The following is a 27,784-nucleotide window of genomic DNA, read 5'->3' on the forward strand; positions in this document are numbered from 1 at the left end:
ATTGGGCCTTATGGCTAAAAATTTGTTCCGATTAAAAACTCGCCGTTAGAAAAAGTAGCGTATTTCAAAAAACGAAAGTTAGATTGGAAATTAAATTAGCATCGTGACACACATGTGATCCACAAATCACACTACAATGAGAATTAGCCACACATCGCGATGTAATTCGTTCAACTAGAAAACAACAACTATCTAGTTGTCCAAGTCAGCCACCCTTGCCCCGAAGTGGGTTTACCGCGTCAAAGCGTTGAGTTTCTTTTATTTTTTGTAGAATGTGTTTCTGCGTGGCACCAAGTTGGGTTGGAATCAATGCAGGAAACTATTTTGTCCGAACGCTTCCCAAATAACAAACTACTTGTGCTTGATCCGTGCAACAGAGTGGGGTACTACTGTACAGTCTCCCGGTAGTCCCGCGCACCACACATGACGACCTGTTTACTATAAAACTGTTCCTTGGGTAGTTTGCCTGCAAACATGGGCAGGAATTTTTTATGAAGTGTACTGTTTTACATTTTGCCTTTTTACACCAAGCATCCATGTAAGCTGTTTAAGTAAACATTTATTTGGTGGTAATATATCAAACATATATTATGCATAAGTTGATAAAAAAAAACCTTTAAAGCAATTTTTGAGATTTGCAAAATAAAAAAATACACTAAAAAACAACGTTTTTTTTACATTTTCGCTGATAAAACAACTTGGATTAGCAATAATTTTTTTGTTTGACATGCCGGTTGTTTTATGCCTTTATGCGTAACAAAGGGCGAGTGGCATCGTTTAAATCCCCACAAAAACTTGGGCTTATATTCCATTAGTTACAACGGAACGTGTATTTAATTGTCATTTGTTTTTCACGCAGAATTTGTTTTATGGCGTAACAAAGTCCAAGCTGCATTGTTTAAATTACTCAAGAATGTCGTGCCGCGATTTTTTCGCGTTTCTGAGGATACTTGTTTTGTTTCTTTCCGCCAACCTGGCGTTATCGCTTAACGCAACCTCCAACGTCACTTCTATGACGAATACGTCATCTATGATGACGACGATGCCTATGATGACGTCGAAGATGACAACGTCATCACCACAGTCCACGGCCATGGACAATACGACAAGTACGTACCACGACGTTAAAGATGGTTCTGCTTAAATCCTAATTCATTTTTTGGACATATTTTAGCTTGTTTTGAAAAATCCAAACATTCGAGATGGCATTTTTTCTGTAGTTTAAGTAACATCGAAAGTTAAACAAGATTAAATAACACAACACAATTTTTTTGTTAAGAGTACGTCTGTTTGAAACAAGTCTTGTGTCCGCCCCCGATTACAACTGTAACAGATTTGTTCGGATTAAAATAATTTCACTTATCTTTATAATGTTTCAACAATTTTAACAAATTAGGTTATTTACGGCACGGCTGCAGTTGCCTACCGAAACAAACAAGCAAAGTCATCTTTCTGTCGTGATTTGAGAGACAGTATAACATTAGATTGCAAATTGTTTTGCAGTTATTTATACGATTGGTGGCAATGCCGGTGGCGACCCGTGTTTATTTCCCTTTACATTTATGGGTGTAAGCTACAGCACTTGTACAACTGCTGGTCGCTCCGACAATTTGCAATGGTGTGCGACAACCTCGAACTACGCGAAAGATTATATTTGGGGAATTTGCCCGAAACCGGGTAAGTTTGAATTTTTAGTTGATTGCTAGACCTAAACAAAAATCGGTATAAAAGCTCTAAATGCAACCTTTGCTTGTTAGTTTACTGTAACATTAAAAACTATAGTATTTTACACTAGCTGGGCCAGGTGCGGATCCAGGAATTTCGTTTGGGAGGTGGGAAACGAAACAAAACACAGGTGGCGTGACAAACTTACGTCGGAACTTAACGTCACAACTTTACATGACGTCATAAAGATACTTTCAAACCAAAAGCTAACACACGAAGGTGTTAGCGATTCACACAAAGCGAAATAATTGTCTTTTGTTTCGCTTAAGTTGCCAATTTTTTTTCGATGTTTTGATGAGACACCGCACGAACCCTTTCGGCTTAAACATTTTTACCCAATTGGTGGGTCATGGATACTTCCCTCCCCCCTAGACCCCCCCTGGGTTGAGCATACATAAACGCAAATTGAGTTCTCAACCTAGGCCCTCAACTCCCCTATCACAAAGCAATCTCGGAGTGGGTTGCACGAACATATAGATTTGGTTATTAGGCAGTTTAATTCAAATTTGTGTTTTTTTATTATAACTTTAGGGACTTCCCTTGTTTCGTTCCGCCATGTATTTATTCTGAAATATGAACAGGGGGGCACAAAGTGGTAAGAGCCCATGGCAAAGGGGCCACAAATCTAGAAAAATTGAGAACCACTCTAAAATAGGCTATAATTCAAAAGGAACATTTTTTCGCCCATTATTTTAAACGTCCTCAACACGAATATAAAGAAGGAAATGTATTACCCTTGTTTTCGATAAGATGTTTAATCTTTAGTAGCCCAACAGTTGATTGTATTGAACCGCTGCGTCCTGTATTTATTACCAACGCCGTTTTTGCAGTTGACGGTTGTGGAGAATTTTGGTTCGAGGGACAGTTTGGAAAATATTGCTACCAGTTTAACTTACAATCCGCCCTGACGTGGGTCCAAGCCAGAGATGCATGCCGCCAACAAAACGCAGATCTTCTGAGCATTGAAAGTCCAATGGAACAGGGTTGGATTGCCGGTAATTAGGATTCACTAAAATTTGCCTGAACTATTAGACCGGTTCTTTAATAACTGACTCAAATTTTATAGTTTTTTGCTTAATTTATAAACACTGCAGCTCAAAATGTTTATTAATATCAACTACTTGACATTTGCCGTAAAAAAATTCGACGATTAAAATACTTGGAGTTTCATGTTTTGATCACATTATTTCCTGTCGATTGGTTCGTATTGCTTGTTTGTTCACTATAATTTGTTTTATTTCAAATTTTTTAGCTTAAACCTCTACCTTGCGCAACACTAAAAATTTGCTACAAACTTTCTGCAAAACAGTCGTTTCATAACTTGTCAATAGCCCTTAATAAACAAAATACTTCGCAAGACAACTAGTAAATGTCATAGTATTTAAGCATAGTGTGCATGTAAGTCTAACAATAACAAGCTATTTGTAGTAAGAGTAGCTCATTTGCTAAGGTTACAAAATGTTTGGCGGCACATATATAAAAGTTATATCACTTGTCTATATCTTGCAGGTCGTATCAGCATCGTTACCACGGTAATGTGGCTTGGAATGAGCGATATCACTGTGGAAGGGAATTGGGCTTGGAGCGACGGAAAGCCCCTAACGTATTTAAACTGGCGAGAAGGTAAACAGCTCATTGGATTTAAAACCTTACCAGACGAATCACGTGATTTAAAGTTTATAAAATTATGGCGCTAAAGAAATTTATGGATGTATTTTTACTGAATACGGTTATATTTTTGAAACTTTTAGTTGTTCGCTAAGTGTATTTTTAGCAAAGAAGTGTGCAAGTCCCACTTGTAGCATATTTGCATGTCTGTATCTACCTGATATCCAGATGTAAGCTAAGTAATTATTTTGTAATAGTTATAAACCAAAATCACAGGTATTTTGTTTTAGATCAGTTGGGTTTGAGTGTATAGGTTATTAATTTTTAAGCCAAAAATATGTTAAAGCTATCTTTATTGGCAGAACCCTAACTTTTTTGCCCTTTCTAAAGGACAACCTAACAGCTATGGTGGCAATGAGGATTGTGGTGCAATTATCACAAGAAATGGTTTATGGGGAGACACACCTTGTTCAAGACATCTCAGTTTTATATGCAAAAAATTAGGTAGGCCACCATGTTAAGGTTACAGAACAACTATGTGTTTAATTATGCGTTAATGGAATAATTCCTGCTTTAAAACTTTTGTTTTAAAAAAAAATGAAAAATAGAAATCAAGAAAGTATAAACAAATCAAATATTATTGTTTTATTACATGAATAGCAGTAAACAACAAATATTTAAACCTATTTAGGAAATGTTTACCTAAGGTTTTTTTAATACGACAACAAATTTATAAATATACGTAGCTTCATATTTATTGATAATAATTCAACTTGTATTAATAATACTGTGCATTAAGATGAGACCAAGGCAGCTAACTTTGCTACAACCGCACCTGCCCCCAACACCACATTGGCAGTCAACCAAGAATGCTATATTGGAGATGGAACGGCATATATGGGCTCAGTCAATGTCACTGCAAAAGGAAAGATGTGCGACGATTGGTCGACGCGTTCAGTAAACTACGGTAACTCAACTTTCGGAATAAAGTGCACGAAAAATGCTTGATTAGGACAGCACAATGAAATAGCATCAGATAAATGTTGAAATACTGAGTATCTACTAAAGCGAAATTTTAAATTAGAAAATACTTTACCTAAATCAAAGATTTTCAGTATGTACAACATACACCAAGTGGTATGTAATGGGCTTTTCAAATTGCATGCATGTTATTGATACTAGCTCAGGTATTTTTTGCCTTTTTATATATGTTTGACCAATAATGTGATATCTTATTGTTGCTACAAAAGCAAGATTTAAGTTGGTTGTTATTTAACTCCATATTGCAATAATCATTTAATTAAAACATAAGTTTTTATGTCTACCAGGTGGTGTCCATAAAAACTCAAGAACCACTTATATTTTTATCATATGATCCTACAAGATACCAGTCATGAAAGGATTTGACTCCCCCCCCCCCCCCCCCATGCACGATTCGTTTTGACTGGTTGCTACATAGTTGGCTAAAATATATTAAAATTAAAATTTTGTTGCAACACAAAGGATAATGTTTATTGTACACAAAGTTAAAAAAGTAAATCTGTGATTAAAAGGCCTTACTGGTACAAGCTGCAGAAACCCAGACCACTCTTTGATGCCCTGGTGTTACGCCAAAAATGGAACATGGGAATACTGTGATGTCCCTCTTTGCACTGGTGAGTTATTTAAAATTCAAATTATTTATTTGATAAGAATTACAATGTATTGTTTTGTTTTGAAGCAATAACTATTTTAGGTAAAATTTAAGATTGTTTTACCCCAAAATATATTGGATTTAAAGACATGTGTATATTTCAAACAGCTCAACAGAATTACACACATTTTTGTCATTTTAGAAGAAACATTAAACAACCTAACTTGTTGTACTTGTACACTTCAGAGAAATTAGAATATCAACCCAATTTTAAGCTGAATTATTTATTTTCCATAGTATTATTCCATATTTACAGAGTACAGTTCACAAACATTTATACAAAATTGTATTATTTTACTCCAGTGAAAAAATTCTGTCCAACTGGCTGGTATCCCATTGGTAAACGGTGCTTTCAGCTTGGTTGTACAATTCCTTCAACGTGGCAACAGGCTCAGCTTGTGTGCAAGAAACTCGGGGCAAATGTGATTCGCATTGCCTCAAAACTGGAACTTGATCAGGTCTTAGTTTGGATGAAGCAAGTTAAAGCTACAGCAAGTAAGTAAGAGGTTTGTTGGATGGGTATATTTGCTTTCTGAGTGAAGATGCCTTGCATGATTCTGGAGATATTTATTTGCGTGTTGTAACGAGTATTTGCGTGTTGTAACATGTGTATTTTAAATAGTGGACAATTTAGTACCATTAACTGGAAATTCTAAGGGTGCTGACTTGTCTGATTATTTTTTAGTAAATATTATAATGTTTTAGTCAGGAAAGTTTGTATGGGAAATACCCAGTTTAAGATTAATATTTTATGTTAAATGCTTAAAGCTATACATTTGCTGCATAAGTTTGTCAACATATGTTGCTATATATTCTGAAAAACTTACCACTTTGTCTAATGGTTCTTTTTCTATATTTTTAGGTTCAATTTGGATTGGCATGAATGACATCAAACATGAGATGCAGTTTGTGTGGGACGATGGCGTCAAACCAACCTTCACAAACTGGGGAAAACAACAGCCAGATGACGTGAAACGTAGGCTTGTTTTTTTCTGTTTAGCAAGTTAAAAAAGTATCTGGCATTAAATTAACTCCATTTCTTGACTTAAGTGCACTTAAGTCACTGTTTTTAAACGACTTTGACTAAGTCTTTTTGCTGGAATTGCGTTTTTGGTACTTTTTTAATTACGCATTGCTCATAAATGGACGAATTTGCCCATTTTGATAGCTTAACATGTATTTTTTCTGACAACGAATTGACCGCTCTAATTATGACTTGGCTGGGACTCGACTTGTGATTTATTCAATTAGACTTGACTTGGACTTAATTTCTTTTTATAAATGACGTGTTCACAGAACTGGTATATGGTATAATTTACCCAAGTACTTTTTATTTAATGTTGATGTTGTGCAATTTCAAACAATTTGTCAAAAGAACAAAAAACGTTCGTTTCGATTAGGCTTCTTATTAGACCTAATGTATACTTGCTCCACTGTTTAATTAACCTAATTGCTAAATTGGTGTTTGACAAATAGTTACTTACATAGATATGCCAAAACAACTCCATATATTTTTTTGGTAAACATATCTCATCATGTTTGTGCATTTTTTCAGCGGTCGACGATTGTGTGGCGATGAACATGGCCACCGGTTTGATTTGATTAACTAGGATAAATATATTTGTAGCTTAAATATCAATCTCAAAACTAAATAGGGCGCGTATAGACGTTTCGATACGCACTTATTTCATCATCAGTTAAACAAATAATTTATGTAAACCTAATTGCTGAATTGGTGCTTGACAAATAGTAACTAACATATATATGGTTAAAGGACTCAAAATATTTTATCTGCAAAAATGTGTCTTACGTTTTTCCATATTTTCAGCTGACGATGATTGTGTTGCGATGAACATGGCCACCGGTCTTTGGAACGTTACTGATTGTGCAATAAAGAGGCAGTACATTTGCTCGAAGCCAGCCAGCGAAACTATTTCTCCCAACCCCGATACTTTAATAGGGATTTGCACAAATAGGGGACCAAGCTCAGGCGGAAACTCTAGTGGACCACCCCTACCTAGTCCGCCGACTCAAACAGGTATTTTCCTTCGTTATTATCGAGCAAACATTTACTTGCAGTAGACAAGTATGACGCCGATTTTTAATACATTTTTAGAATATCAGAAAAAACCTAATTTGGTAGATAAATACCGAAATAGCATATTATTATTATGCTACATGAAGTCCCAATGTAAATTAGTTAAGACATGGGTGGGCAACAAGGCGCGCGGGCCAAATCCGGCCCGCCAATGATTATCTTCCGGTCCGTTACCTCAGCGAAATGGTAAGGGGCCATTTCTATTATTTTTCGGCCATTTAAACCAGGCAACAATTTAACTTTAACTCATTTTATCTGAATGCGTTGTTGACAGTTAGCATTTATTACAGCCCACAGAGACGTTTCTAAGGTTAGTTTTACCCGCGACTAGGAGAAGGCTGAGCAACCCTGGGTTAAGAGATTTTTCTGCAAAACTTTTAAATTAAATCGCATTCCCAATTAAAAAGTAAGACATAATTTTATTGTCTCTCCAATCTATACACTATCTCCGATATTTTGGCTAAATATAGGGAAGTTAAGACAAGACGAAAGTAAACCTTTAGCACACATATTAGAAACTGTAAAATAAAACACCAACAGGAACAATTGTATTAATCTTTTTTCAGTGGGTTGTCCGACCGGTTGGTACGGTTTTGGAACTTCGTGTTATAAGTTTGAGGATCTCACCACAAATTGGACTGTTGCTTATGCCTACTGCATATCAAACTACGGATCAATGAGTAAAATGATTGCACCTAAAGACAGGTAATTTGAATTCTTTAGAAACTAGAAAGAAGAAGATATATCATTTTATAAAACAAGACCACTATTTTTGTTAAAAAGGATAAATAAATGCCAACGTCTTAAAAATCAAGAAATTGTGCAAAATTGTGCGTGTTATTTATTTCAAGCAGTACTTATCGGAAAACAAACTGGTGCTGCATATGAAAATTCCTATTTATTTTCATATAATTTGGGTCGGCTACTTAAAATGGTCGGATACCACTGCTAGAGGGGGTGGTCCATGGTCTCGTCCTCCACACAGATACAGTCAGGGGCGATGTTGTATTGAGTTAATTGTTGTTTACCATCCGAAAACGCAATAAAGAGTCAGTACGGCTTGAGAAGGGCTGATCACAGTATATATCCATGTGCATGGCTACGTTGCTTGATCCAGACGGTTGAACCCTTAACATTACGTTGTATATACGAACAGGTTGCAGGAGGCCACGGTGCTATGGTCGATTCTCGACTCACTCCTCTCTGAGCCTGTGTTATTCATTTGTTAGAGCAACGGCCACGGTATGGCCGAGGTCGTGAGTTCGAACCTCACCGCAGCAAGCTTGCTGTTTTCCAGCTTGCTTGTAATATTTTCCTGATTCGGCCAACTGATTTCTGTAGTAACTTTTCAGAAGGCACCCTGTCTACACGATTAAAGAGATTAGAAAATCATTTTTTCTTTAAATGTTTTCGAGCATATTGATTGGAAATTGTAGTAAGACGTAATAAGAATATCAAAGCCAAACATAGACTATGTTAAAAATGAATAAAGAGTTATTCGAAGCGTTCAAAATGTTATCTACTTTTGTATCGGCTTTTTTTATTCTTATTAAGTCTTTAAAATGTGTTTTTTATTCTTGATTTGTCACATATTTGTCTTTATTCCTTAGGTTCCAGCAGGCGTTTTTATCGAGTCGCGCCGCAAGGTACGCGGACGTAGTGTCTTTCCACCTGAATATTCTCGCCATCAAGTCGCGTACGAACAACTGGCACTTCTTCGACACCAACATCACCAGTCCCCTCTCCTCGCTCAAGATCAGATACACAAACTGGGACAGACGGCAGCCCAATACCAAGAACGTCGACCCGGGAACGCGTAAGTTAAAACGTTATGTTTACCTTTCTTGTTTTGAGCCAGGGGGGTGTTGACAGCATTTTTTGAAGTCTGAAATGAATATATTTTGAAATACAATACACTGGTTTGTTTAGTAATTTCAATAAAAAAATACTAGGGCGATTATATTCGGTAAAATCGACATTTCGCTGTTATCAACGTTTCGGCAATACCTCATGCCATCATTAGTGTAAAAATACAAGTGAAGATAAAAACTATAACCCATATCCAGTTATTTTTGTCCCTTTCTCTTTTGGTATGTGTTATTGTATTTATCTTCACTTGTATTTTTTACAATAATTATGGCAGGAGGTATTGCCGAAACGTTTGTAAACAGTGAAATGTCGATTTTATCAAATTTAATGGCTTTAGTATTTTAATTGGAATATACAGTGATTTGAACAAAAATACCGCCTGCTTTTGTACCAAATTATAGGTTACTTTATACAACGTCGAGCACCAACGCTAAATATTGATTTATTTGTAATTTTGAAACAGTGGTCCCTGAGCATGGGTTCCGACAGATAAAAAAATAGATAGCGTGGGGCGACTCGAATCTGTCAAAAAGAACACGAAACTCAAATTTGGGTAGCATTGAAAAAAAAAATGTGACGCTCGAATGTCAAATCAACAAGATGCAGCAATGCAGCATATTCAACGACCACTTTTAGCGAAAATAACGACCATTGTCAAGTACAAACTAACTTCCAAGTTAAACGTTCAATACAGCGGTGCCTTTGAAAAGGATTACTGGTTGGGTCGGCCAACCTTAACAATTAACATTTAACACTTATTGTATTTTTAAAATACGAAGGTACCATTCAATGTTCATTTATTTTTCACCCCCGTTTTTTTGCTTCTATAGTTGGCATGTGCGTGTCTATGGCGGCCGGCAGCAAAGCCGGGTTATGGAAGGTGGCCAATTGTGCCGACAAGAGGCGAGTGATTTGTACTCTTCCCAGGGAAGGTGTCACGGCCGCCCCTATTCAACCAACGGTCACAACTGCTGGAAGTTGCCCTGAACAATGGAAGGTAGTGATTTCGACTTACTAGTGATTAAATATATGTTTTTTGTTGACCCCGCGTGTTTTACTTAAAAATTTAGGATTCGCGTTACCCCTGACACGAACAGGTTGGGATTTTTGATTACCCTTCTTCTAAATTTTCTTAATGTTGAATTGAATGCAAATATTTGGGCCATTGTTGGGTTATTTATGCATTATTGTATTTGCGGTTATGACCTTCAGAATGACCAAAATATTTTCCTTTTTAATGAACTTAAAAACCGACTGGCTATAGTGCCTTGAGCCAAAACTATAGTTGTTGTTATCGTCAGACCTACTAAACTCGATTTGTTGATCTACGACAATTTAGGACAAACTTTAAAAGATTAAAGGCCAATTATTGCACAAATCGCTGACGAAAACAAAAGACGAAAATTCGCACGGCGTGCCCGCATTTTTATGAGTGTAATTTCGTCCGGGCGAGTTGCTGATTGCTAGGCACTTACCCGACTGGCGAGTGCATATTTAGTTCAATACCAACCCTGTTAATTCAAATTGATAAATTTGAAAAAAAAGCAAACGCGAACCTTTATATTCGCAGCAAGTGAACAACAAGTGCTACAAGGCCTTCAGCAATATCGACCGACGCAAGCGAAAAACCTGGACCGAAGCGCGAGATTACTGCAGGAGCCTGACCGGCAACGGTAACCCTGGCAACGGTGACCTCATCAGTATCCATAGCGACAACGACCTGAGTTTGTTCACGGTTAAGGTTCTGCCCGGTTGGTTGCCCGCCCCGGTCTGGGTTGGACTCAATGACAGGAACTCGGAGTCAAGGTGACTTTCGTGCGATAGAGCAGACCTAATTAGATAACAACATATCACTGATCTTAAGACTGTTTATGAAAAACAGGTATAAATCATAAAATAATTTCTTAAAATTTACAGAAACATATATTTCGCCTTGTAAATAGACTTCAGTTTCTTAATTCGAATTTGATTCCGAAAATATATATTTCTGTAAACATTTAAGAAACTGTTTTATGTTTTATACCTGTTTTTTTTTATAAACAGTCTTACGATTATTTAAAACGAAAGAAAGATTCTTTCTTTTACATTTTTTTGATTACTTACTTCCTAAAGTGTTTTATCAACCCTTTCAATGGTACGGCAATAAGTTCCATTCAGGCTGTATAGTTGTTACTTAAATGTATCAATTTTTTGTAAAGTAGATCACTACTACCTTCGCCTTTAAAAACTGTTCTCCAGTTTACTTGTTTTCAACCCATCATTTAAAAAAAAACACCCGTGCTTGGTCTTCCTAATCATTGCGAAATTCACAGCAGTTAATTGAATGCTTATTTGACAGTACATAATCGTGTCAAAATCCATTGATCCTGTATACTTTATATATTTTAACTAAAATGTATCAAATTTGTTGTCAAACCTATTGCTCTTACTTCTGTGAGAAACCTCAAAACACCGTGAAAAACATCAATGCCCTCTCAAGTGCGGGGCGTAGATCATGAACACGCCCATGTTTGCCAAATATCTCGAAATTTGCAGCATTAATATAAACACCCTAATTTTCAGATGGCAGTGGTCGGACGGAAGCGTGGTTGACTTTGTTGTTTGGGCGGAAAATGAACCGAACAATGCGGCAGGAAATGAAGACTGTGTCGACTTCCATCCGCGCACGAAAGGCTGGGTTGACTCCAACTGCAACAACCTGAGAAACTGGATCTGCCAAATGGAGTAAGTGTCAAACGGCGCTTCCTTGGATATACTATTACATTGCTATTTGCATTGCACTAATACTACTATTGCATTTGCACTAATACTGACCAAATTTCACGGTTGCCAGAAAGTCTTTTATTCTTCAAAAGTTGAATTGATGTATTAAAATCCTTTGAAAACCCTATGTTTTCTAAAAGTAAATTTATTTTATGTTCAGCTTAGATATGTATTTAGAAAGGTTACGTTTAAAATCAATAAAAAATATCTTTTTAATGACTTGACTATGGCATTTATACTGTTTTGTTTTCGAATTATATTCAAAAAATGTCGGGCGATCTAATTTTAGGTCTTTAAAAACCTACAAGAAAAGTTTTAAATGTCTTTCATTTTTTTAATTATGTGGCAACCCTGTAATCTACATACCCTTGGTATACCCTTTGTGAGTTGTATATCCTATGTTGCATCCAATAGACACTTGAGTATACAGCATATTAAGACATTTTTTCCTTGATACAGCCCCGGAGTTCCATTGATTGACATGACCAACGTTACATCACCTGCCCCGCCAACCTGCAGTGAGAATTGGCTCTACTTCAACGGATCTTGTTATTTTTTCAGGTAATGACCTATCCCATTTACCTTTGTTTAGTATTGCCTTTATTTTTCCCAAATACATATTTTACAAAAAACTAAAATTTGAACCCGACTTTTCTACGTTTTGCGCAGACTAACAATTTTGGAATCTTTTTTATTAGTTGCTAATTTTGGTAAGCTTGCTATCAAATTTTCTTGCTACCTGTCCCGATTTTTATTAACTATTCAAATATCTTGGGATTGGTTTAAATAAAGGTTCAATCATTGAACTTTAGGAGCACAATGGCTGGAGGGTGCACACCTAGAATGAATATCAAAGCCCATACAGAAGAAGGTAGCATGTTTGAACATAGTTGTGTTCAAAATGAAAGAAAAAATAAAAAAATATTTGAAGCGTTTAATATGCTACTTACTTTTGAATGGGTTTTGACGTTTATCAAACGTCTACTCTAGCTAGGCTAGATGAATACTTTATGTTTACCGAAATTTCGCAAATGAATCTAGAGATATGCTGAACCGCAATTTGTCTTGTTTTCGTAAAGTTTTGCACCTGTTTATAATGCTCGGGCAAGTTTATATGCAAATCCCTTTTTTCTTTGACGATATTCCAGCAACCGAATTCGGAAGTCCTATTATCAAGCGCGCCAATACTGCCAGACGAACTACTCCGAGCTCACATCTATAAGTGGAATCGACGAACAGAACTTTCTCCACCTCTCCGTACAAAAGCAGTCGCTCATGAAATGGCAAGTTCTGCGTCTAGTGCCTCCCCAAATTAAAACGTAATTGTGTAAACGAAATGCGAATGTTTATAAACGGCGAAAGATACGTGTTTTTCTCTACAAGTCTAAGAGCTGATTTTGTTTTATTCAGGTGGGTTGGTTTGGATATGAACAACGGTGATGGGGCGTTTAGATGGCTGGATGGAACTCCACTTGGCTTTCAGATGTGGGCTAAAGGTAAATTTATGAATCAAGTATGTTTTTTATAAAACGCCTATTTAATGAAAAAACCTATCAAACGTGGCAAATATAAGTTACTTCGCTCGATTTCTTAATATTTTTTTAAGTTTTAGTTTTTAATTGTTACAAGTGAGTTCAATTTATGGTTGGTATTATATAGCATGTATTAGTTGTATAATCTAAAATATATGTACGTCATATAATAGAAAAGAAAAATATCGGCCCCAAATTGGAGTCCAACTCAAACCCGAGGTTTCTAGTATTTTAAGACTGACAAAAACACATTATACGGGTTCCTGGTCGTAAAGCCGTGTTTCTAAATCCTTTGGTCGCGACCTAACATTGGGCCGCCGTTCACTTGGTCGGGTCTCGGCTGCAGTAGTTCATATGGCTAACTTCATTTAACTTGGTTATGAGAAAAACTTCCCGAAAAAAGCAATGCGAAAACATGTCCTATTGAATTCGAACTTGTTAATGTATTTTGTTTTGGTCGCTTACAAATCATTTAGTGAAAAGATTCGGGTCGCCAAAGCTTAGCTAATATACTTATGCTTAGTGTTTGGGTCGCCGCGAAGAAAGGTTGAGAAACACTGTCGTAATTTCCAGCTTAAGTTGTGTTCAGAAAGTGACCTTACAAAAACAATTAAAATATTATTTTAATTGTGTTAACCAAGAAATTTGTACTGTTTTGGTTTCCGAATTATATTGAAAAAAACGTTAAGCGATTTATTATTAGGTTTATAAAATCCTACCAATTTTTCAAGAAAAGTCTTTGAATGTCTTTGAATCGTTTTGATAAAATTATGTGGCGACCCTGCATACTTTCATTATACGTTCGTAGACGAACCGAACTACGCCAACAAACAGGAAACTTGCGTGAACATCTACAGACAGAACGGCTACTGGAACGACGACAACTGTGGCACAGTGCTCAGGTAAGGCTGTCTTCCTCAATTAACAGACTTAAATCTCGAATTTTATAGTGCGGAAGTTAATCTGTTAAAATGCATTGAAATAATGACTAACGAGATATTCAAACCGTTCGAAATGTTGCCTTCTTCCATATAAGCTTTGATATCCCTATCGTACAAAAAACCTGTGCTTTGCTGTGTAGCTCCTCTGGCGAATTCTAAAATTGCGTCATTTTTTGTAGAAGAATGCAGTTTTAAAACCTACAGCAAAATCCGCCCGCGGTTATACAGTAAAGGTTTTCAGTTCAACATGCCTTGTTCTTATGCTCTAAGTTACTTAATATCTTAATAGCCGCTACCTTATGTTTCATATATACACCTGATATTTTCAGCTTCATTTGCAAGCGTTCGAACCAGACTGATACGTCAGCAACCACAGTGGCACCTGTCTACAATCCTAAGGGTTTCTGCCCAGCTGACTGGATGGAGTACCGCGGATATTGCATTAAGATAAAAGGAAACACCGAACAAAATAGGTACATAGTTGTAGAATTTTGGTAAATTGTGTCATTTATAAGAAAAATCAGTAGTAATTCTTGACGTTTGAAACCCGAGTAATCAAAGCCTGATCCTTTAATTTACAAAGGTTTTTTTTTAACTTTTTCCTCGTTTATTAACGCCTCAGCGTATCAGCGATCGACATTCAGAAAAAACTTGAAATAATATTACCCGTATATTTTTTTTAAATCTTTTCAGGAACCGAAACGTTCTTTCAACTTTCTTAAATTGTCCCTTTACCTATAGCCTATATACTTTTTGTAAACAGCAGAGAATTCGCTTATAGAGAAATAGTTTGGTTCTACAAAATATATTTTTGCGGTCTTTCAATTTTCCTAAAGGTCACCAAAGCCGAACTCCAAAAAGTGTCATTGTAATTAAAGTAAATAAAGTATTTTTATTTTTCACAAAGCCCTTTCAACCTTTTATTCGTACTGCGAGTAACACAACTAAATATTGGTAGATTTTTTACTGAATTTTGTTTTACCACCAACATAATTGTTCAGGTTAAACTGGACGGACGCGAGGGACGATTGTATGGCCGATGGAGGCAATCTGCTTTCCATCCCGAACGCACAGTTCCAAGCTTTTTTAACGGTACGTAAATGTTTTATTTGCCTGCGGTCATTTTCCATTGGCTGTTTAGTTGTTTACGCCGTAAAACATCAGTTTATTTTTGTTAAAAGTACAGGCTATTTAGTAGACACTTGCGACCCTTCATGCTTTAATTCTATACCGATACCCAAATTACGTTGTCAAATGTTTAAATAGCTAAATTAATTAAATTGAAATTCAAACTATTTTTTTTTCTTGATCGTCAAGCCAAAATAGTCTGTAGCGGCATTAAAGTAATTTGCTTTTAATTTTTATGGAACTACTTTCCACTAAGCTGTCAATTAGAAAAAGCTACAAAAAATAAAATAAAATGCCAAACCGAACAGGTAAAATCAGTAAAATGCCAAACCGAACAAAGTAAAAACGCTTTAAAGCGGACCCAAACTCCAGTTCTAAAATAGCAGAAAATTGACACAACATCACTAGAGCATAGGGATAAATTCAACACCTAGAGATGTTAAACCGCATTAAGAAAGAATCATGGTAAACAATTGAGCTCAGCATTAAAAACATTTTTAATTTTAAAGTAAAACATTCAACACTTGAAACAACATTGACCAAAAAATGTAAAACCTAACGGTAAATTTAGTCAAGCGTCCCAAAGGGAAAGATAATTCTTAACGACGAAACTCAGACTGAAGTCATGTGCGTTAAAAAAATAAAAAAATAAAAGCGTTATAAAACTAAAATAAATATTTCAAAACCGACGCTTAAAATGTACAACAAGATCACTATATGAGCATGGCTTTAAAACATTTTTAATATGAAAAGTAAAACATTCAACAGCTAAAAACGTAAAACAACATTGGCAAAAAACTGCACAACCGAACGGTAGATATTGTCCATAAAGGGAAAGATAAGTATTAACTCAAGTACAGTGCGTTAAAAAAATTAAAGCGTCATAAAAAATATATATTTCAACATCGACAGAGCAAACTGGTGAATGCAACGCTCGGTCCTCTGTGGATCGGCCTGAACGACCTCGTTCAGGAGAGCCGCTTCATGTGGCGAGATGGCACCGAGTATTCGTTCAGCAACTGGCAGCGGGGTGAGCCCAGCGGTCCGTACAGGAGCAGATACGTTTCAGGAGGAACCGATGTAAGTGCTGAGAAAATACTAGATGTTTGACTGTTCGCAGTGAAGTAATTTTTCGGAGGTCCTTGTATGTTTGAGTTCGTGAATTCGGGTCTCATGGACCCTATAGTTGTGTGTGTACTGCGGTATTAGGTTAAGAACGTGTGTTCGAACCTCATCTGAAGCTAAATTTGTCTAGAAGGAAAAACCATTAGGTGCTTAGTAACAATACATATCCGTTACCGTGAAATTAACAATAGTTTTGTCTTAGGTTTTGCTATAGCTATTATCGAGTCTCAACGTCACCTTTTTAGGTTTAGGTTAACCAACAGGAATAATAGATGTAAGTGCTCAGAAATACAATAATTATAGATTGTAAACTGCTTTCGTTGAGACACCGATTGCTACCGGTGTACTATGACTATAACCGTTGGTTGGAACGACTTATTGAAGTTAATTTTTGACTTTATTCGCAAGTATACAGTTTGCGTTTTTTTTTTAATGTTTCTGATCACTTTGCGCCAAATTTCTAACAAATTGGTAACAACTTTAAACAGTGCGGTATTAAATATTGTTGTTAATTTGATTCATGGCTTGTGGAAATACCGCTTGCAGGTACAGCCAAAAGTTTCCTGCCCATATAGTTGCTTTGAATAAATAAACATTGCGATTGCACCTTTGTAATCGCGGAACAGTTGGAATTTTGACAAAAACCCGGCATAAGGAAACTACTAAAGCTTTACAGGTGTTGGTCGCCAACATTTAAGGCAAATCTAGGCGGTTCTTGACCTTTTCAAAGAAAGCAAACTTAAACGAACTTGCATACAAATTGACCCATGCCTCAAATTTATTTTTTAAATCAACCGGTAAAATAATTTTATAGCGCACTTATGCTGAATACGTGTGTCTCCCCTAAGCCTGCGTGTTTGTTAGAAAATATTTATGTTCCAAAAACCTGAAGCGGTACGGATCGATACAAACAAAATTAAACGTTTAAATACTGTCAACAGCAATTAGAACCATTAACAATGGACCATTTTTGTGTAAGATTAGCCAAAATTGTTCGACCAATTAAGGATTACCATACAAGTATAGCAAGTTAAAACAACTTTCCTTTGGTAAGATTTGAACTCACGGTCTCGGCCATGAAAATACTGTCGCTCTACCAACTTGAAAATGCAGGGCTAATGAACCAAATTTTATACAATAGAAGCACAATAATACCTTATAATAAATAGTGCAGGCAGCCTTAAATAGGATATACTGACAAGGTTGTAAGTTCTAATCTACTTGAAGGTCATTTGTATTATGGTGTGTGTGCCTTTATCGTTGGTCAGTACGAATTCGACTTAGGTAACCAATAACTTGAACTGGGCTGTTTGTTAAAAAGGACTTGGCTTGGCCTTCACTTATTTTACAAATACTTGTCTGGACTTATCCACCTCTGGTGGATGTAACATGCAACTATCTTACTTGTACAGCAAGACTGCGTCGCCGTTGTAACCGAGAAGTTCAGCGTTGGCAAGTGGGCCGACTACGTTTGCGCCGAGAACAAGTCCTACATTTGCGAGATGCATAAGTCGGTGTCGATCGACAATCTCTGCATGGACCACCCGAAGCCAACTTGGCAGACAATGTGCTCGGTGAGTGTTTGCTGTACTTTTTGTGTTTGACCTATAACAATGTTTCGACTACTGGGTCGGACGAGATGGGGTAAATTCAACGTAGTATGGTCGTGGGCCAGGGGTCGGAAACCTACGGCCCGCCAATGTATTTTGCCCCGCCACCATTTTGACAAACTATAGACACGCCCATTTCAAATACTTTGACTATTTTAACTACGTAAGTGCGAAAAATTTTCGAATGATCTTTATACGTCCGCTTTGCTTACGTTTTGATGTTGTCAGTTGAACTAGATCAGCGCTTCTTTTCAGTTGCGTCGTGGAAGGCTGCTAAGTGGGTCGCGGACAAATGGAAAAAGTATTTAAAAATATTGGACATATTTTCGGCAATGGTATAAAAACTTTTAGGAAATTTAAAAGAAATGCCTATATACCAAAAAAAATCGCGCCCGGACTTTAACAAACACGTTAACAAACACTCAAATAGAACAACTATAAGGTTATCGGGTTTTCTCAATAGAGTTTTATTACACTTTTCACTAGTAGTATGGATAGCGACGTGTGGACTCGAATTTTAAAGCAAACAAACACTTTTTTTCGCGCTTTGCGCCAACACTTTACTGCTTTCTTAATTGCGCCAAACTGTCCCCTTAAATGTAATTAAACACTTTTTCAGTGCAAAAAAATATCCGAGGCCCTCCTAATTCACAGTTGTTCTAACATTTTAATAACACAATTCTTAAGTTAAGGTTGCCGACCCCTGTCATAGGCGAAATAACGTGATTAAGCTTCACCTTTATAGCGAAGACTATGGGCGTCTAGCTTTGTGACGACATAACGCATAAAAGCGTTGCTTTAACACGTTCCTTCGCCTACGACCATACCACGTTGAATCCACCCCATCTCGTCCGATCTGGGAAGTTAAGCAACGTCGGGCCCGGTTAGTACTTGGATGGGTGACCGCCTGGGAATACCGGGTGTTGTAGGCTTTTGGTCGATTTTTCGCTTTTGTTTAACAACTTATAACTTTTAAGCGTTAATTAACATTTTAGCGGAGATTTTCCAATGCTTAAACCTGCACCAGTTCTCGGTATTTAATCCGTTACTGGAGTTGTATTTTACTTTTTCTCACTATTGTAAGAAATACTGACAATGTCAGTATATGCGAAATATATATTCCTTAAAAAAATGTCTAATTCTGGTTTCCAGTTGGTTTGGTCAACAAACCGTTCGATACCGGTTAATGATCCAAACAGAACCTCAAAGTTTATAAAACAGCTCTATAACATCTTTATTCAAAAAGAGCAGAATCATACAGTTGCGCAAAATGCATTATCAGGCGCGCTTAAGAACTATTTGAATGAGCTATAAGCCTTATAGCTTATTCAATCAAATACTATTAGCCTTACAGCTTATTCAAATAGTTTTTAAGTGGACCTGATGATGCATTTTGCGTAACTATAGGATTCTGCTCTTTTTAAATAAAGTTGTTTTTTAACATTTTTATACCCTTTGTGGTTCTATTTGGATCTTACGATATGGATGAAAGATCAACAACTAGAAGTATTGCAACAGGATTAGAACTCAATATAAACAATAAAAATAGTAAAAATATTATTATTTTGTCAACAAAATGTCGCTTAACAGTTAGGATTTTGATTGAGCGCAAACTGGGAAGCTTAAGAGTGTCGTGGGGCACTTCTGCTACAGAAAGTGTTGTATGTTATTCAGTGTTTGGTTAACAGGGGGCACTTCTGCTACAGAAAGTGTTTTATGTTATTCAGTGTTTGGTTAACAGTCAAAAGCTTACAAAATTTGCGCCCCTCAAGATTCAACGTGGTATGGTCGTAGGCGAAATAACGTGATTAAGCTTAAATTTATGGCGAAGACTATGGACGTCTAGCTTTGTGACGACATAACGCATAAATCCGTCGTTTTAACACGCTACTTCGCCTACGACCATACCACGTTGAATCCACCCCATCTCGTCCGATCTGGGAAGTTAAGCAACGTCGGGCCCGGTTAGTACTTGGATGGGTGACCGCCTGGGAATACCGGGTGTTGTAGGCTTTTGGTCAATTTTACGCATTTGTTTAACAACTTATAATTTAATAAGGTTGTTTTTTAACATTTTTATACCCTTTGTGGTTCTATTTGGATCTTACGATATGGATAAAAGATCAACAACTAGAAGGGTTAAAACAGGCTTAGAACTCAATATAAACAATAAAAATAGTAAAAATATTATTATTTTATCAACAAAATGCCGCTTAATAGTTAGGACTTTGGCTGAGCGCATAAGAGTGTCGTGGGGCACTTCTGCTACAGAAAGTGTTTTATGTTATCCACTGTTTGGTTAACAGTCAAAAGCTTACAAAATTTGTGCCCCTCAAGATTCAACGTGGTATGGTCGTAGGCGAAATAACGTGATTAAGCTTAACTTTATGGCGAAGACTATGGACGTCTAGCTTTGTGACGACATAACGCATTTAAGCGTTGCTTTAACACGCTACTTCGCCTACGACCATACCACGTTGAATCCACCCCATCTCGTCCGATCTGGGAAGTTAAGCAACGTCGGGCCCGGTTAGTACTTGGATGGGTGACCGCCTGGGAATACCGGGTGTTGTAGGCTTTTGGTCAATTTCACTTTTGTTTAACAATTTATAACTTTTAAGCGTTAATTAACATCTTAGCGGAGATTCTGAATGCTTAAACCTCACTAATACTCGGTATTTAATCCGTTAGCGAAATTGTATTGTACTTTTTCTCAGTATTGTAAAAAATACTGACGATGTCAGTATATGCGAAATATATATTACTTAAAAAAATGTCTAATTCTGGTTTCCAGCTGGTTTGGTCAACAAACCGTTCGATACCGGTTAATGATCCAAACAGAACCTCAAAGTTTATAAAACAGCGTCGGGCCCGGTTAGTACTTGGTTGGGTGACCGCCTGGGAATACCGGGTGTTGTAGGCTTTTGGCCGATTTCACTTTTGTTTAAGTTTTAAGCGTTAATTAACATCTTAGCGGAGATTTCCAATGCTTAAACCTACACGAATTCTCTGTATTTAATCCGTTAGTGAAGCTGTATTGTACTTTTTCTCAGTATTGTAAGAAATACTGACGATGCCAGTATATTCGAAATGAATATTCCTTTAAAAACTGTGTGATCCAGGTTTTACTCGGGCTTTAAACTTTGTATTTTAGTGCCATGAGAAGTATTTACCTTAAATACTTTCACTATGTTTTGAAATACGATTTTTCCCATGTGCAGGATATCACCAAAGACATCGACTGCAAAACGCTGAGACGCCGACAGCAGAAGGCTTGTATGAAGTCGTGTAAGATGTGCGACAAGTACGTCAGACTACCGCCCGTCGTTCCATCTATCAAGTGTCCCGCCGGCTGGCATTACTGGAACAAAGAGTGCTGGACTCTGTCCAAGAACGCCATGACCTTTGACGCGTGAGTGGATGCTTGGTTTGCATCTACTAAATGCAGTTACAGTTTGGTTGACAAACTGTTAGATACCGGTTAATGATGCAAACAGAACCACAAGTGTATAAAGACGATCTAAAACAACTTTATCCAAAAAGAGCATAATACTAGTATAGTGCATCATCATTTCCGCTTAAGAACTTAGTTTTTAAGCGGACCGGAGGATGCTTTTTACGTAACTACAGTATTCTGTTCTCTTTTTGAATGAAGTTGTTTTTAATCGTTTTTTTACCCGTGGTGGTTCTATTTGGGTCTTCCGATATGGATTGTCACATTGATGTTTATTTCTAAATAGGGTAATCAGGTGGCACTATATAACGTCAAATTGTATGGAAATCGATGTCATTTCTACTTTGACCTGATGAAACACAGTTGTGCGAAATTTGTCTTTATATAGTTCCACCTGATTACCTTATTTAGAATTAGACAAATACGGCCACTTGCAAAGATTATTATTAATCATTAATAGCCTTTTAACAGTTAGCGATCTTTATAAGTCATTTGCCACAGGGAAAAAAACAAAATATAATAGTTATGTTTTATGGAAAGTGTGTCGAGCTCTGTTTTGGATTTTTTGATGTACCGCTAGCCAGCCACTGGTCTATTGACATTCACTCTTTTATCTACTAATAGAACTCAAAGTTAAAACACGAGTAAAAATAGGGATCAGACATTGTTTTAGGAATATGCATTTCGCCTACACTGGTATCGTCAGTTCCTCAATTCGAACGAATATCTAAAAAACATATTTTTCTTTAGAGCTAAAACGTGGTGCACGTCGCAAAAGGCCGCTCTTGCCACAATACCCGATGACGTGTCGCAAGCATGGGCCTTCAGCATGTTGGCCGACCCCACGGAGAACCCGGAGACGGCCTTACCAGGTGGAATCACCGCCTGGATCGGTATGACCGGTGATAAAGCGGCTGCTGGTGGAACACTGTACACTTGGTTGTCCGGATGGTGAGTTTTTGTTTCTCTTTTTACGGAGTTCCGGAGCTATTAGTGGGAGTTGCATTGGCATATATACGATATCTAGAGGTGTGATATTTTTTTAGAAACGATTTTTGATTTTTGTTCTTTTTAAATCTAACCACACCGTAAACTGCTCCGGTTTAAATGCAATGGTTTGGGGATTCATACGTGGGGCTTAATACAGCAAAATTAAGTTAGCTCAGTACAAAGATTCGTCACACAGGTGGGAATCACTGCCGCGGCTCACAGGGTGGGAATCAATGCTTTTAAACCGACGTTTAGTTTGGAATTTATTGTTTTTTCTCTGGCAGGCCGACTCACTACTCGAACTGGGGCCGCGGTCAGCCAAACGACAACAACGGAACCAACTCCGGTTGCGTAGCGATGGATGGAAGCACTTCGCGGCTGCAGATGCGACTGGGTGGCTTCTGGTACGACCAGGAGTGCAATAGAACACTGCCCGCGCTTTGCCAGAGGACCAAAAGAAAACCACCTAAGGAGGTGGAAAATTACCCGGGGAGATGCCCCTCTGTAAGTGAATCGCGCTGTACATCTTTAGTGCTTACACAGACTTACGTCCGACGTTATAAAGCGTATTAATTACTATAAGTTTGAGCGATCATCAAGGTTGGCCAGTGACCTTAATAAAGTCATTTTGGTAACACGGTTATTTGAAATGACTGAAAGTCCTAGTTAAATCCTTTGCACAAATACAACAAGTCCTGTGCCAAGTCCAAATCATTTTCAGAGCAAGTTAATTTTAAGTCAAGTTATTAATATATAAATGAAACGCTCAACTATTAAAGTTTCTTAAATCATCCGATTATGAGCAATAGCTTAACCTAAGATAGCAAAAACGCACCACTTAGCGAGCAAATTGTTTAGTGCCTAAAACTTAAGATAAATAACTTAATTTTATACAAAAATTGTTGAATAAAAACACATTATTTTAACTCAAGTCATCTCACGTATAAACTTCAGTCAAGTCATTTGTCCAAAATAGTTTTGTCCAAATAAAATATTGACTTTATGTCGATAAAGTATTGACCTAAGTTATCACAACACGAGATAAAGGGACACGTATAATGAAGTAAATACACTTTGATCAGAAAAATATGCCTCACGGTACCAATTGACAAATTTTTTCCTTAAGGGCTCAAAATATCTCTCACGTTTGCAGAACAAGTGGCGTCCGTACAAGGGCAACTGCTACTACTTCATACCGACAACGCAGATGGCCTCGTGGTACCAGTCCGACTTCGTATGCCGCAACATGGACTCGCACCTGGCGAGCATTCATTCCAAGGACGAAGAAGACTTTGTCATGCGAAACTCGGGCGCCACTAAACGGGGATATATCAGGATGAATGTGTAAGTTTGCCAACTCTAATAGAGAAAACCGCTGGTGGCATTTTTAGTCTTTCGAAATAGGATTTTGAATCAAGCTTGCTTTTCTGGTAAAGTTCTTTATGTTTCGATGTTCTACACAGGTCGCCTGAAAACCACTAGTGGCACTTTTAGTCAGTTATAATAGGGTTTTTATTCCCAACTATATTAGAATAGGACATCTGAGCGGTGGAATGTCAATGGTGGGAAAGCTGCGACTGGTTGGAATTAATAGAAAAGAACCTCTAAAAATGGTTGTATTAGGGGTGGAAAACGAATTTTCAACCCATTAGGTTAGAAGAAACAATTCTTACCCGGGTTTTTTCTAGGACTAAATGAATGACTCGTACGTGTAATGCGTGGCAAAAAAGGAAAAAATAAAAGTACCAAATGCAAGAAATTAGTGGTTGTTGACCACACCTCACATACATTTATAAATAATCAAAATGTTTGGGAAAAATCAAAATGTTTAAGGGTTTGTCCTTGTGTAACGCAGCTAAAAATTAGATGTTCGATGACAAGTTGTTTTTGCGCACGAAATCGTTAAACGAATCAGGGCACCGGAAAGGTTGTTAAAAAAAAGCGCCTAATAAAATTGAACGTTTGACACGAACTTTCAGAAATCATTTTCCTGGGTGTTTTTCTTTTTTTCCAGGGCAAAAATTTCACACCAATGATCAATGACACTTAGTTGAGGTTACCGCGTTAACGAAAGCAAATATAGCACCACTTTTAAGTCGGTCTAATATAAATGTAAAAAAATGATCTATTAAAAGGTTGATAATAAATTGCAAAGCCAAAATAGTCAAGTAGATCGACAGCTTCTTGATTAAGACGCGTCTATACGAGCTTGTATCATCTTCAGTTAATGTGACTGAGAAGCACTTCAAGCATCACTTATAAGAGATGGGACGCAATTGTTATCAGTCTGAGTTTCGAAAGTTGGGGTTTAGCACTTTTCATTATTTAGCACTTTGAGGTGTTGGACAGGACAGCGGGGTATTGATGAGGTGTCAACGTTCAGTTCGGGGCTGCAGTCTATTAAAAATGTGCAAAAAACTTAGCACACTGTAATTAGGTTTATATGTTGATAGATTAACTGTAAACCGTGTGTTCGTATTCTTACTAAGAGTTTATAACTGTTTTTGTTTTTTGAACGGTTAACACCAAAAATAACGAATCTTTCTGGAATTCTCAATTTTTTATGAATAATACACAAATATATTGATTGGTAAGTAACCAACTGAGCCATGGAATCCACACATGGGTATATATTGTAAAATCTAGGACTGCTGAAGTAGTGCTGACCAACCAACCATTAAGCCTTACTGATAATGATTTAGACTTTAGAGGGTGCCTTTGGGCATGCTATCACATTTAACCTCTCGACCAGCTTCCACTAAGCCTGTGTAGCTCAGTTTGAAGAGCGACGGTTGCGATGTGGCCGTAGTTCAAACCTCGCCACAAGCTATATTTGTTTAGCCTGGCATACAAGGCAATCCTAATTAGGCCAACTGATTTTCCCATAATAGCCATTCCGAAGGTACCTTACTTTCCTGAGTAACCATTGATAAAGCAGGACGCCTTAATTTTCAGCTGGGTCGGTTTGTATCGAAATGTAGACGACGATGAGTTCAAATGGACGGACGGCACGCCGATAGATTACCAGAACTGGGGCGACGGGCAACCGTCGAAAGGAAACCGCTTCAGAAAGGTAAAGTTTTAAAAACGGCAAGAGTTTCTAGCATACATTTTTTTTATGGAATAGCTATGAGTCAACACGTCTGCGCATGTGTTTTAAGTCCTTCAGCGACCAAACGGCATCGTAACTTCTACAGAATTATGGTAAAACTAAAAAAGTCCTAGCGGTCATTAAGTCTCAGTCTAAGGCATAAGTTGCCCATGTCAAGTCCCAAATAAATTCAAATGTTCAAAAGGCTCCAGTCGAGTCACGTCACTTGAAAACAGGCACTTGAGTTAAGACAGTGAATTAAATTATGACAATATTTACCAAAGCCAAACCTTAAAAAACCCTTCGTCTATAATTCTGTGTTTTGTACAAATTATACAATGTTCACTGTGTAAACGATTTGCAAATCTTCCGAACAAACCTATAAATCCGTAAAGCTCAAAGTTTAAAAACAAAAGTAAAATCAGGATCCGACATTTTTTTTAAAAGGAATATATATTTCGACTATGCTGCCATCGTCAGTTCCTTAATTCGAATGAGATTCAACTTTTAGTTTTATTGTTTATATACTCGTCAGCGGAACAGTGATCGAGAAGCAGAAACCTGCTGCCAATGGTTTTGGATTCCATAAAGATACGCCCTTTAAATCTATATAATCCTAACCCTAATCAAACCTTTCTTCGCTTTCTTAGGAGTTGTGTACAGAGCTGACGCTTCCGGAGAATAAGTGGAACGACAACACTTGCAACAAGCACGGCATCACGGTTTGCATGACGCCCAAGATAAACTTCGACACCACAGTCAATCCAATGAGCACGAAGCTAGGTTTGCAGTAGCGTATATTAGAACATATTCTTACGTTACATAACATATATTAACCTAATTGATATAGAGGGGTTGTCATTTTAACATGTCATATAGAGTCAGTTTCTACACGTGGCAAAGCGAGTTATGACGCCATTATTTAAAACGGCACTCTGTCTAACATTCCTATGCCCGCTAAATTTTGTTAAACCCTTTTGGCCGTTGCTTTTTTGACGAGGCTCGAATTTAGTGATTAAGGTAGAAATTCCACCCGCACTGTTTTTGGCGATTGTTCGATAACTCGCAATCCTGAAACTTGTTAAGTAAGTTTAGTTCAAGATAAAAAAGGTTTACTGCAGGGCGATTTTTCTTAAAAAGTCAACTTTTATTCAAGCCAAAGCCATGTTAGAGATAAGTCAAAAGCACATACCGTATTAATTATCGATACGCAGCATCCATAGGCACCTGAAAAAATATCAGATTTTTATAAATATTTAGAATAATATAGTTACGCCAAACTGATATCATTTCAAAATCCAGCCTTGTTTCGGGAAGAAGAACAAAATCGGGTGTACGTTTTTATCATCAATTTCACATGCCCGAAAAGCAATAATCGGGACTAGTCAAAAGTCTTCATATCCTCTTTCACCTCCTCCCTAACCTCCCTCCATTATTCCGCAGCATCAGTTGGAGGCAGCAGCGCTGTTGGGATCGCGGTCGGACTCACAATCATGATCCTACTCCTGATCGTCCTCGTCTTCGCCGTTTACCAGCAAAAGATCCGCAACGCGAAGAGCACCTACTCCCTGCATCTTTCCTCCGTCTCCTTCCGCGACTTCCTCGCATCCGCAACATCCGGACTTAGATCCTCCGGAGCCGCGGATCAAGGCGACCGAAAGGGACTTGTGTCCTCCTCCGGGGATGACGACCACGGCCCGGAGGACACCATCTCGATCTGATATTGGTGAACATCCACCTTTTGTAGGACAGTGCGGCTGGGTTTTAGATCTGAATGTGAAGTCTAAAGCAGCGGTTCTTGGCCGTTTTTACCTTTCTGACGAGAGCTTCGTATAATAAAACTAGCGTCGCCTAGGTTCTGCAACTTTTGCTTTTTAATAATGTCTACGGCAGGGGTTCTTAAACTGGGGTCCATGGACCCCTTGGGGGTCCGTGAAATCGTTTTAGGGGGGAGGGGGGGGGGCATAAAGGCCTAATTAAAATACTAGTGTATATTTAAGAAGTAATTAATTTTTCAAAGAAAACAGTTTAATTAAAATTAAAACGGTTTTGCACTAAATGTATATTTAGACTCTATTCCACTTTCACATTTTTCGGAACGAAATTAACAGATTTATAAAGTCTATTTTATTCTGACGTCAATTTATGACTTCATTT

At 37.4% G+C, this 27,784-nt stretch overlaps 1 protein-coding gene and 3 non-coding genes across 4 annotated transcripts; all 4 read left to right on the forward strand.

Annotated features, from left to right (window-relative positions):
• The first annotated feature begins 884 nt into the window (after positions 1–884).
• On the forward strand, positions 885–27,516 carry LOC146145597 (macrophage mannose receptor 1-like). The gene is made up of 30 exons (XM_083389661.1): positions 885–1,109; positions 1,504–1,677; positions 2,556–2,720; positions 3,235–3,348; positions 3,724–3,837; positions 4,133–4,300; positions 4,887–4,988; positions 5,330–5,521; positions 5,889–6,002; positions 6,855–7,064; positions 7,691–7,829; positions 8,735–8,940; positions 9,824–9,990; positions 10,564–10,799; positions 11,556–11,717; positions 12,216–12,317; positions 12,905–13,039; positions 13,167–13,252; positions 14,097–14,190; positions 14,559–14,702; positions 15,231–15,321; positions 16,270–16,419; positions 17,895–18,056; positions 21,314–21,504; positions 22,297–22,497; positions 22,821–23,040; positions 23,690–23,880; positions 25,492–25,609; positions 26,278–26,410; positions 27,071–27,516. Exons 1-30 carry the CDS (start codon positions 914–916, stop codon positions 27,346–27,348), a joined length of 4,755 nt encoding a protein of 1,584 aa, XP_083245787.1. The 5' UTR covers positions 885–913; the 3' UTR covers positions 27,349–27,516.
• On the forward strand, positions 18,906–19,024 carry LOC146145598 (5S ribosomal RNA). The gene has a single exon (XR_014499266.1). It is a non-coding gene; the product is annotated as a 5S ribosomal RNA (ribosomal RNA).
• Positions 19,987–20,105, forward strand: LOC146145599 (5S ribosomal RNA). Its single transcript, XR_014499267.1, has one exon. It is a non-coding gene; the product is annotated as a 5S ribosomal RNA (ribosomal RNA).
• On the forward strand, positions 20,552–20,670 carry LOC146145600 (5S ribosomal RNA). Its single transcript, XR_014499268.1, has one exon. It is a non-coding gene; the product is annotated as a 5S ribosomal RNA (ribosomal RNA).
• Positions 27,517–27,784: the final 268 nt, after the last annotated feature.

This window comes from Ascidiella aspersa, chromosome 5 (genome assembly GCF_963924565.1).
Source record: "Ascidiella aspersa chromosome 5, kaAscAspe10.2, whole genome shotgun sequence".
Taxonomy (NCBI): Eukaryota; Metazoa; Chordata; class Ascidiacea; order Phlebobranchia; family Ascidiidae; genus Ascidiella; species Ascidiella aspersa.